The following is a 12,347-nucleotide window of genomic DNA, read 5'->3' as shown; positions in this document are numbered from 1 at the left end:
CCCCGCTCAAGCTCGCCGTCTCTGCAAGATTAACGATGGCAGTTTGCACGCACAGCTACCATAGACAGTAAAAGAAATGGACACAGCGACCCCATTGGAACTCAATTGAGACAAGTGAAGCCCATTTTTAGCGATTTTTAGCACTTCCGTTTCTGACGCGCAGACTCAAACTAAGCTTGATGACGTCAGCAACCTGTCTGACAGATGTAAATCTTCTAGTAGCTGTGCGTGAAAACTGCCATCGTTAATCTTGCAGAGACGGCGAGCTTGAGCGGGGAGTTCTTTGGCGTGAGTGAGCAGGAGTAAGTATTCTGATTAATTATTTTGTATAGTATTTTAAAATGTAACGCCAGTACGCCATATTAAGTTAATGCATACTATTGCCTGCGAGCTTCTCCTCCTGTCTGTACGGTAATTTCTCTACTGTGCGACAGAGAGTCGAGTGGTTATGACGCAATCATTAGCCTATTTTTACAAAAACTGTTTCTACGGGGCCATAATGTAACATAGAAGATAATGGAGCCCTTTATACATTGTCGTGTATCTTTAGAAATAAATAATGGACAAATGGAGTCTTTAAACGCCTCCGATGTAAAGTTATTCACTGTCAAAGTGACGCCAAAATGAATGGGAGTCAATGGGATGCTAACGCAAGTGAAGTTCTGCTACAAGATGGCGGCACACGGCCCACTTCAACTTCCGGTCGACTTCCTTGGGCACTGACAGCTACTAGAAGATTTACATCTGTCAGACAGGTTGCTGACGTCATCAAGCTTAGTTTGAGTCTGCGCGTCAGAAACGGAAGTGCTAAAAATCGCTAAAAATGGGCTTCACTTGTCTCAATTGAGTTCCAATGGGCTCGCTGTGTCCATTTCTTTTACTGTCTATGGTCTATAGGTATGCATGTGTGAATGTGTATGTGCGCAGACGCTTAAGCCCCGGGTATACTTCACTTTCCACGTCCGCGCGTCTTTCAAAGTATAGAGGGTATACACGTGACGCCACCGTCGACCGTTAGGACTGCGGTTACGCACGCTGAGTGGCAAAAGACTGAGCAGCAGCAATTGGTTTTCAGCGTGAATGTCGCGAAAAACACATTCAAAACGGGAAAGAGCTTTGCGACTGACTGTACAAATAGATTTGACACAAACCCTGAGGTATATATTTAAAAACTAGAGAAAGCATCAGAAAAAGAAGCAAATGGATCACTGCAAGTCACAGAAACAGCTGGACTCCAGGCAAAGAAACATGGATTTGCAGTTATCATTTTGTGTCGAATTGTTGGATTTTGAGGTAAAATCATACCTTATATATTGTATTGTTATATATTATGTTGACGACTCATCAATTAAATATTTTCCATCTTATATTATGCATAATTGGGTGTTTTAAATAAACAACACTGTCAAAAGCTATACTATAGAACTATATATGTTTTAGGGCTGGACAATATGACGATATAACATTGATATAAGTGATTAAGCAGATTTAAACATAACGATATTGTAGTTATATAAAATATTCTCAGCCAAATTTGCTTTATGTATTTCCCCGGCGTCAAATCAGGCACATATAATGTCAGGAAACACGACTCCTGGCTGCATGTCAATATCCATGGATTAGTTTTATTTGACAAACCTGACTCAAACCTGAGTCCAACCTTTTGGGTAATTCGTTAGTTTTACTTGCGTTTTCGCCGTTTCTCCTATTAATCCAGTTACGCAGCAGGTTCTTTTGCCACTCAGTCCAGCTGAGGGAGCGCGTTTTCGGCGGTAAAGTGACGTCGATGCATACCCTCTATACTAGTGGTTTCCGGGGATCCATGCGATCCATTGTCGTCGTGTCTAGGTGCAGGTCCTTCATCTCATCTGGATACGGCCTGGATCTGGCAGACTACGGTCAACCTCGGAATAAACGGAGAGAGACTAATATTAGCATAGACTGCATTCTTCTTATGATGTAGCGAGTACATCAGGTGTTATGGGAAGTGTTCCTGGTTCCGGCTGACCTAATTTATGCAGAATAACAATTTACATGATTTGAATTTTATAAGTAGATAATGTATTACGTGTATGCCAGTTTAAAGAGACTTGTTTTTAGTCTAGATTTAAATTGACAAGAGTGTGTCTGCTTCCCGAACAATGCTAGGAAGACTGTTCCCAAGTTTAGGTGCTAAAAATGAAAAGTGGTTGATTTTTGATATTCTAGGTATTATAAACTGGCCAGAATCTTTAGATCACAATTGACTTGAAGGACTATAATGTGTTAAGAGCTCGCTCAGGTACTGGGGAGCTAAACCATTTAGTGCTTTTTAAGTAATTAGCAAGATATTAAAATTTATACAATGTTTAATAGGGAGCCAATACAGTGTTGACAGAACCAGGCTAATATGGTCACTTCCAGGTTCTAGTAATAACTCTCGCTGCTGTGTTTTGGACCAGCTGGAGTTTGTTTATTAGGCGTGCGGGGCAACCACCCAGTAAAGCATTACAATAATCTAGCCTTGAGGTCATGAATGCATGAACTAAATGAATCAGAGCACATTGTGCTTTTCGGAAGCAGGGGTTTCATAGAGACAAGAACTAAAGCGTTTCTCAAAAGCAATGTAAGCCTAAGTAGATTGTACTTTACAATAAACTTAGATGAGAAATGCAGCCCAGATCATCACAGACTGGGAAGAGAGGTGCTGCAACATTGTAAAATATGTGAAAAAGTTTTTTTTTTTTTTTTTTTTTTTTAACATTCAAGCATGAAGACCTATTCTAGTAGAGAACAAAAAACAAAATCAAGACTTTAATTATATAATAGTTGCCTTTTACACTATACATTATCTGTGTGTCAAATTGTGATTTTATTCTCCCTACAGACAAGTCGGACCTGAGCACTTTGGTGTCAGAGGCGTTCGTGTGGTTCTTTGTTGAGCTGGTCGGACATTATTCTCTCAACATGAGTGACGTAGGACCCGGTGGGACCCGAGAGCTGCAGAGAGACGCTTTCAGGAAATCTCATCCATCCCGAGGAGTGCGGCAGTTTCTTCAGCTCTTCATGGACACGCAGATGTTCGCTGGTTTCATTCATGACCGAGAGCTCAGAAAGGGAGGCGTTAAAGGTGAGAGAAGGGATATTCCTGGTTAAAGTCATAATTTTTAGGAAGAACTGTTCCTTTTAAGTAATGAGAGGAATGTGTCGTTGTCATTTAACAGGGTTGTTTGAAGTAAGAGCTGCAGATTATCTGGATTCATATCCTGAACCTGAACCAAGTGGAGTCAATAAATTTCTCAAGGGGCTTGGTAAATCTTTTTCTGCTTTTACATTTGTCTTGAATGAAAAGATAAAGAAGGAGAATGACTGACTTATTTTTGCTGTTTTATTCACAAAAATGTTTGTTTGCAGGGAATAAAATGAAATTCTTACAGAAGAAATAGAGAACTGTGTCAGACGCCAAGTATGAGTGGCCACAGCTTTTTTCAGAAGCATGTGATGACTCCACCAGCATGTCAGTTCCTCTCCTGTAGCGAACGCTCGAGGGCGGAGATGAGGTCAAGACTGGAATCGGCTTGATCTGCCATGAAAACTCTTCCCTGTCACAAAAGAGAAAAGGCTGGAAATGAGTTTATAAGCACCAGGAACAAAGACGACTGAATTAGAACAAAGAGGAAAGGGAGGAGTCTGTCATGTTATTGTAATTTTGATAAATAAGGAAAAAAAACTGACTATGAATGCATAAGTACAAGGTTTGGGTTAATGGCCATTTCAGATGTCTTACATATTTTGTCTTTAATGTATTTTTTATTAAACCAGACAATTAGGTAAGCTTATGTTTTAACCTTTTCCAACTGGAATTTTTTTTTTAAGTTTAAAAGAAAATATGATGAAGGATGGCTTATATTCCCATTTAATAATTAATTTATGATTCTTCATATGCACAGAAATCGCTTTTGAAGTTAAATGTCAAACATTTATTTTTTTTTGCCACATATGCTCTTTGTGAAATATCAATGCCGATGTTTGATTTCAGAGGATTTTACATTTTGTACAGTTTGTTTTTTGTAGACAAACAAGACTTTTTGTAACGTTTGAAAATAAAAACAACTTTCAGATGCAGAGGTGGACAGGCAGTGTGAATCAAACAATGTGATCTTGTTGTGGAAATTAGAAATTTGAATGAATGTCTAGAAAATGAGAATGTCCAGAATCCATGGGTTTGAAATATATGGGAAACTTAAAATGAAAGGAGTATATTATTAAAAATAACGAATTATTTTGAATTTGGGGGCTACTTTGAAGAAGCAAAAATAGCTTTAATGTAGTTTTGGCCATTTGTCTGTGACATTACATGAGTGCATTTGTGTTATTTCATAGTTTTAATGACTCTACTATTATTCTCAACCCTTTCACACAAAGAGGTCACTACAGTGGACAGCTATTCAAAAAGCCATTTCTTGCATATGCATGCGTTTTGATTGCACATTTGCACATCAACCACTACAGTAGACTAGTGCATCATCTTATACACTGCCACCATGTGGCAAGCTATTGTATGTGGATTTTTTTTTTCTTTTCCAAACCAAGATGGCTAAAGGCCAGTCAGAAATGCCAAGTTGCACTGAAATATCCATCCATTCCTTCTATCCTAGGAGACTCTTGCAGGAAAAAAAAAAAAAGTTGTAACATTTAAGGAGTTGTATTGATTATAGATTGGGAGGAAATTCTGATTCATCATCTGTCCACTAAATTGGACATTATGCATCACTAGCTATATTTCAGCTACAAATCATACTACTACTTGAAAGTACTTCATCTGCAGTAACTTAGTATGAATGAGAATTAGAATGTAATTTGCAGTCAAAAATAATCTACGTAATGTGTTACATTACTCGTAACATCAAAAAGTAATCTGATTACGTAATGCACGTTACCTGTAATGCCCCCAACGCTGCTCATTTCAGACTGAAAACATCAACAGATCAATGTAGATTTCAGTATGAGGTTTTCTCACAGAGGAGAGCTACAGTAGAAATTTTGAATGAGAATTATCAGCTAATAAGTGTAAATCGACATACTCTCATTTCTACATAGTCTGAGTTGGGTTTCCACAGAGTTGTACCTCCACCAGGCACCAGATTGATGGAATCATCCATCCGCATGTTCATCAAAGACACGCAACGTTCACCTTGTATTATAGGGATAGATCACCCAAAAATGAAAATTCTGTCATTTATTCACCCTCAAGTTGTTCCAAACCTGTATAAATGTATTTCTTCTGCTGAACACAAAGGAAGATATTTTGAAGAATGTTGGTAACCAAACAGTTGATGGGGCCCCATTGACTTCCATAGTCCCACCCACCCCCCATACTATTGAAGTCAATGGGTGAACCTTTTTGGTTGAACTATTCCTGTAGGTTCTTCTCCGTCTGCTGGTCAAACAGGAACAAACTCAATTGCTTTTGCAACAATAGAAGCTGTATTATATTTTTTACTTTATAGATTTCACATGATTTTATATCATTTTATTCATTGGTTTGTTAAATACACAGTATTATAATAATACCGAGTAAATACACTGTATTATGTTTAATAAAGTGTTAAAACCAAAAACGCATTCGAGTGAAGTGACATCTGAAAATCTCTTTGAAAAATTTGTAAATAATAATAATAATAATAATAATAAAAAGTTCAGATCTTGTTTTTCATGCCATAAGAGCAATAAAACACAGAGAAAAAATCTTGACAAAGGTTGTTTTAATAGACCTTTTTCACATTTCTCTCAGAAGCGGAAGTCGTCATAGTTGGGTAAACTTTTATAGCGGTGAATGCAGTGTTGCCAAGTCTGCGGATTTTCTGCAGAATTGGGCTGCTTTTACACTGTTGCCATGGGTTGTTTTTCATGTCCGCAGGTTGAACAGAACCAAAATAATGTGATATTTAGACCCTGGAATGCAAATTTGATCAGGGAGCCCAGCCAAAAATGCTAATTTTAACCCCCAGAAAGGGACCCCCCTTAAATGGGATTGGGCTAGTTTTGGGCTAGTTTTGAGGAGCAATTGGGCGGGTTTTGTTGTGAAAACCTGGCAACCCTGGGTGAATGAGAGGCTTCGATAAATATATAGGCTACACAAATAACAAAAGAAAAACTCCACAATAGTGTTTTCCTAACTTTAAAAAAGAGGAAGAAAATAGATAACGGCAGTCCAAAGGAAGAAAGATGTCATTTTTACCATCACTTCCAAAGCCGTTGTATTAGAAACACCCTCACAGAAGCGTTAACTATTTTTTTTTTTTTTTGTAATTTGATGCAACGGTAATATAATACTAAGTATAGTGTTATAAATGTACATACATTTTTTTTTAATGAAAATATAAAAAACTGCAGGATTTAAGATATTGATGAGCGTTAAAACGCGTCATCAAGTGAAAAGAGTCATGCCACAGTCTATGGGTCATGCTTCACATTCATAAGTGCAAATTTACCAATAAGAAACCAAACTTTATGATTTTGTTGACTGAAATATCTATATTTATTGACAGTATCAGAGACTCTTTGTATACGTATGTATATGTGTGTATATATGTATGTATATGTGAATATATATATTCTATCTATGTTTTGAACTTTTATATTTACTTCCCCCTGGCACCCTGTTTTATTTGTTGTAATTTGTTCTTTTCTTTCTTTTTTTCTCTTCTTCCTTTTGATATTGTTTCATTTCATCCTGTATGTTATTGTTCTTTGAATAAATAAATAAATAAATAAATAAATAAATAAATAAATAAAGTCTATGGGTCAAGCATTAAAGGGTTAACTACGCATATATCCTCCGGTACACAACGGGGCGCTGATGTTCATATGTCATTCGATCCAATCATAATAGAAGCAGAGCGCGAAGCGTGTGTTTGTAAAGGATGGCAGGACCGGCTTCAGTCGCTGGTGATGTTTTTGTTGATGCTCTGCCGTATTTCGACCAGGGTTATGATGCTCCAGGGGTCAGAGAAGCCGTAAGTAGACTGAATATTTACTTTTGTACGTTCTGTCTATTTTAAATTACGATAAATAATAAGTATTTGACCTGCTGCCACAAGGCAGGCAGCTAACGGCTGCATCTGCTTCTGGTTTTTAAATGAGACAGTTTGGCTGTTTAATCTCCTATGTTTCTGAATTACGTAGTGCATTTATCCTCATTAAGGGGGGACATTAATCGGTTTTGATCAATTTCAGGCAGCTGCTTTGGTGGAAGAAGAGACGAGACGATACAGACCAACCAAGAACTATTTGAGTTACTTGCCCACACCAGATTTCTCTACCTTTGAGGTACAAGACGCTTTCTGCTACTGTTTTACCATAATCTACATGTTCACTCCATAATTTTAGTGTTTTGTTGTTTACTTTAGACCGAGATCATGAGGAATGAGTTTGAAAGACTGGCTGCTCGTCAACCCATGGAGCTGCTCAGTATGAAGAGGTTAGTTTACTCAGCAAAACTTCTGTTACAGGTGGTGAAATGTTGTCTTTTTGTGTTCTGCTTGTGTACATAACCTGTTTAAGTTAAAAAAAAGGTAGGAAATTAAATTGCAGGAAATCTAAAGACTTCTTTGGGAGGAGAAACTGCAGTAATATTGATAGTTTAAATCTTAAATATTAAGATAAACATTTCAGTTTTATTTTAAAATGCTATTGTTCATAGCCAATGTCCCACTTAAGTATTACACTAATCATAATCCTGCTATTGTGAGTTATTGCACACATGTAAATAATAGAACTTGAGTGCTATGCAGATAGTTTTGAGTTCACATACAGTAAAGGGCTCATCCAAATATTCCTAAAAAAATGTGTTGTTTGCTGTTCTCACATGTTTGTCTTCTTAGATATGAGCTTCCTGCTCCATCGTCTGGGCAGAAGAATGATATCACAGCATGGCAGGAAAGTGTTAACAACTCCATGGCTCAGCTGGAGCACCAGGCAGTGCGCATTGAGAACCTTGAGCTCATGGCCCAGTATGGAACTAATGCATGGAAGGTGTCCAATGAGTAAGTGAAGAGACTTGAGTCAGTCTATTCAAGATTTAAACTTAGTGAAAGGGTTCGTTCACCCAAAAATGAAATTTCTGTCATTAAGTACTCACCCTCATGTCGTTCCACACCTGTAAGACGTTCGTTCATCTTCAGAACACAAATTAAGATATTTTTTACAAAATCTGAGAAGTTTTTTTTTTTAGTCCTCAACTGAAAGCAACAAAATTACCACATTCAAGGTCCAGAAAATTAGTAAAGACATTGTAAAATAGTCAGCGTGACTACAGTGGTTCAATCTTAATGTTATGAAATGACGAGAATACTTTTTGTACGCAAAAACAAAACAAATTCATAACAAATTATTCAACAAATTCATCTCTCCCCTGTCATTCTGCTACGTTATTTTGTTGCTTTCAAATGAGGGTAAAAAAAATCTCTCGGATTTCATCAAAATACCTTAATGTGTGTTCTGAAGATGAATGAAGGTCTTGTGGGTGTGGAACGACATGATGGTGAGTAATAAATGACGGATTTCATTTTTGGGTGAACTAACTCTTTAAGGTATTTATCTGACAAAATTATTTGGCAAAACTGCAGCTACAGGTTTTATTTCACTATACAAAAAAAAAATGCATAGAAAAACAAAAAGCTCACAGGAAAAAGCATACATTGACTACAACGTAATCGGTTAATTATTATTTAATTGGTTCTCTCTTGTTTTTGCATGTTCATAATGTCTTTGACAGCCTGTCAAAAAAAAAAAATGTCTGTTTCATTGCATTATCAGAAGTAAAACAATTGACTCCAAGCACAACTAAAGAGTACCTGAAAACCATACTTGAGTAAAAGTACAGATACCTCAAATCGAAAATGACTCCACTACAAGTTAAAAGTAACCAATTCCAATTCGACTTGAGTAAAAGTCTTAAAGTATCTGATTTTAACAGTACTTAAGTATTTTACTCATGCTGCACTAGTCCTCAACACCTGAGAGACATGCCGGTGAAAATAAGAAACAGTTGATTTGTAAGATGAGAAATCATGTTTATTTTCTAAAATCAAAATAAAACTGTATTGCAATAAATCAAGGTCGACACAACAACATTTTAAACGTCTACAATCTCTCAAGTCTCAGTTGAGCTCAAGTGCACAAAAAGGTCATAAGTAAACCAATGTCTTTCAAAAAGGTCTTGTCAATATAGCGGATAAATAAAACAATGTTAAGTAAAATTAAATAGTCAAAGTCTACTGAATGTGTAAATAAATCAAACACCTGCGATCAGCAACTACCTGCTAATGCACTCACATTCACGTAAAGTAGCCTTGTTGACAAGTTTTGGGGGAGTAAAGGCAAAACGCACAAGATATAGTACCTTCAATGCCCTTAGATGGTGATAAAATGGTGATAAAATGTTCAAAAATGTAGTCAAGTAGAGAGTAAAAGTTGCCAATATCTTTGATAGTACAAAGTAGCCAAAAAAATACTTAAGTGCAGTAACTAATTACATTTACTCAAATACTTTACACCTCTGGTGAACACTGTTTGCAGTCTCAAGGCTTTGGTTTAAAATGCTATTTAATTCCTCTTTGGTGCAATATTATTGGAAAATGAAAACAATTGTGAGGTTTATTTGTGTATTTGCTGGATTTTATGTCAATCATAATTGGTTGTCTTCTCTGTGAAACAGTAACTTGGCCTTAATGATTGAAAATGCACAAAAGGAACTGCAGAAGGTTAGGTAAGTTGAAGGTCAATGCAATTTCCTTTACATATGGCTGTTGTATATTTTAGCTGTGCACAAACAGTTTAATTAGCTTTTGAAATGAATCCTAATTCCCCACCTAATGTGCTTTTGTTCTCATTCCAGAAAGCAGATACAGGATCTGAACTGGCAGCGCAAAAACGACCAGCTGGCTGGAGGAGCAAAACTGCGAGAACTTGAGTCAAAGTCAGTACATTGTTATGTTCCTATATGAAAACCATTTCCAGAATATGTTATGAGCAAATCTGAATGCAATTAGTTGATGTTTCTGATTCAATTTCCGCAGTTGGGTGTCCCTCGTTAGTAAGAACTATGAGATTGAGCGAGCCATCGTCCAGCTGGAGAATGAAGTGGCACAGATGAAACAGCAACAGGGCGATGAGAACAAAGAGAATATTCGACAGGACTTTTAAATATTGAAAACCGTTCAACAGCGTCTTGAAACTGTGCAGACTTTGCAAAAGCAAATGATCACCAAAGTGTGACATTGTTTTTTTTAATGATCGCTTTGTTCCGTTTTCCTGACGAACAGGGAAATGATTCTTTATAAAACACAAATGAGCAATAGTGTTGTAGTGCAAACAGAGGCTCTGCTGGCTCGTGATTTTGCACCAAAAATAAACAAGAGGTCCATTTTGACTCTGGGAATCATTAACTCACTTTTGTGTTCACTATATACATAAAAATAGTTTGGCTGTAATGTCATTTCTAATCTTTTTTTTTTTTTTGTCTTCTGTATGATTACCTGATGGACATTTAGTTCATCTTAATGGTCATGTTTTACTCTATTTGTAATATTTTTTTTTTAAATACACAATAAAATTACAAAATCATGTCTTGGACTGTTCATTTTCTCGGTCAAGAAGACTCCTCTCTGGCTAAACAGCACACTTTTGGTCTTGATTTGGTCACTTTTCATTCCTGTCTTATGTCATTCATGTTGTTATGCTACATTAACAAACTGTAGATGTAGCTGTAGGGACATGTATTAGACAGAAAATAGAATAGTAAAAAAAAAAAAAAATCTTATGTTGAAGTTTAGCTTAACTTTTGCTTTACCTTGAACGTTTAACTTTTGTTTTGAGTAATTTAAATTTGTTCAAAGTAAGCTACTTGTGTTTTACATTTTTACATTCAACCGTGGTTGTTCAGTTGCAGTTAGTGGTCTGTTTCTGGGTCTTAAGGTATTTTTAATATCTTGCTTAATTGGGTGTTATTTACTCCAAAAATACTTCACACTGCTTATTAGCATGACATAAAAAAAGACTGATTCTAACGTGATTTAAATGAACCTTTGTTGGTTACTATCTCCCCCATCATGCTTGGGACAATAATATTTTAATATTCCATATTTCAGAATCTAAAAAACTTTAACTTGTCTTGCTCATGAAGAAAGCTCCCAACTGATAAATAAAGTTACATCAGTCTCGAAGTAAACTTTCAATTCTAATGTATTAAAGGGATAGAACCTGTATGAGATTCTTTCTTCTGCTGAACACAAGAAATTCTGAAGAATATGGGTAAACAAACAGTTGATGGGCCCCACTGACTTCCACAGAATTAACTGTTTGGTTACCTTTTTTTTCCATCTGCAAAAGACATGATCACGTGATCTCAACATATCTGCCCCCATGAGGCGACCTGCACCATGTAAAATAGAAGAGCTTTTATTTTGTTACTGATGTGACTGGAGACAACATCTCATGAATGATAAAGTAAATGAATTTCTATTCAGTTATTTTTCTGTAAAAAAAATTTAACGAGGAAACAATGACTGAGTGCAGCTTTAACACAAATAGTGAAAGACGCAATAATTGCCTACAAACAGCTCACTTTCGAAAGAGATCAAAGAAAGAGAAAAATATGGTGGCCGAGAGAGCTCAACGTGCTGCAAATGAAGAAAACACATGCAAATAGAAAAAACACCAGCAAATAAAGAAAACATCTTCAACAGTTTGACAACACATGCGCTGCAAAAGTCCACAACACATGCAAATACAGAAATGCACTGCAAATAAGCCTCATAATACACATACGATCATGTTAAGATAAACAAAATATATTGCGTTAAATATATTATTAATAATAAATAATATATTTTTTATTAATTTACTTGATTTTATGTCTGAAATCCCAGTCAATTATTCACTGCAGAAAGTGAAACTAAAAACTCAGCAATGAGAGCTCTACTTCAACATGTTCTGATAACACTATTTAACCTTAATTTATTTCTTAATATTTCTCTTGTGGTCCATACATAGTGAAAAAAATGAGAAGAGATGTAGGTGTTAAACAAATTATTTTTTTTAAATGAGTTGTTAGCTAATCTTATTACAGCGCGTCGGTTATGCATGATGCGCTATAAATTATTGCGGGGCAAATTAAAATATTAATTTAATTCTAAAAGTAGCCTAATCATCATCCTCATCCTCATCATCATCATCATCATCATCATTCAGATCATCACAGAAGGGGCTTGAGATCGCCAGGCCTGGTATGTGCTATTTGCAGCGCATTTCTGTATTTGCATGTGTTGCGGACTTTTGCAGCGCGTTTCTGTATTTGCATGTGC

General features: G+C 36.3%; 2 protein-coding genes across 3 annotated transcripts in view; both read left to right on the top strand.

Annotated features, from left to right (window-relative positions):
• Positions 1 to 4,112, top strand: part of dennd2c (DENN/MADD domain containing 2C) — a 35,922-nt gene extending 31,810 nt beyond the window's left edge. For both annotated transcript variants that reach the window (XM_048209086.1, XM_048209087.1), the window contains exons 17-19: positions 2,867 to 3,109; positions 3,204 to 3,290; positions 3,394 to 4,112. In XM_048209086.1, coding sequence (XP_048065043.1) covers positions 2,867 to 3,109; positions 3,204 to 3,290; positions 3,394 to 3,425 — 362 coding nt within the window. In that variant the 3' untranslated portion in view covers positions 3,426 to 4,112. The remainder of the gene's footprint in view (positions 1 to 2,866; positions 3,110 to 3,203; positions 3,291 to 3,393) is intronic.
• A 2,723-nt stretch (positions 4,113 to 6,835) lies between these two features.
• On the top strand, positions 6,836 to 10,608 carry bcas2 (BCAS2 pre-mRNA processing factor). The gene is made up of 7 exons (XM_048211236.1): positions 6,836 to 6,998; positions 7,219 to 7,311; positions 7,392 to 7,462; positions 7,866 to 8,027; positions 9,701 to 9,751; positions 9,881 to 9,961; positions 10,062 to 10,608. The coding sequence occupies exons 1-7, from the start codon at positions 6,906 to 6,908 to the stop codon at positions 10,186 to 10,188; spliced, it is 678 nt and encodes a 225-aa protein (XP_048067193.1). The 5' UTR covers positions 6,836 to 6,905; the 3' UTR covers positions 10,189 to 10,608.
• Positions 10,609 to 12,347: the final 1,739 nt, after the last annotated feature.

Source organism: Megalobrama amblycephala, linkage group LG12 (assembly GCF_018812025.1).
Source record: "Megalobrama amblycephala isolate DHTTF-2021 linkage group LG12, ASM1881202v1, whole genome shotgun sequence".
NCBI classification, from domain to species: Eukaryota; Metazoa; Chordata; class Actinopteri; order Cypriniformes; family Xenocyprididae; genus Megalobrama; species Megalobrama amblycephala.
The sequence above is the reverse complement of the archived record's forward strand: the minus strand, read 5'-3'. Positions and strand labels throughout refer to the sequence as shown.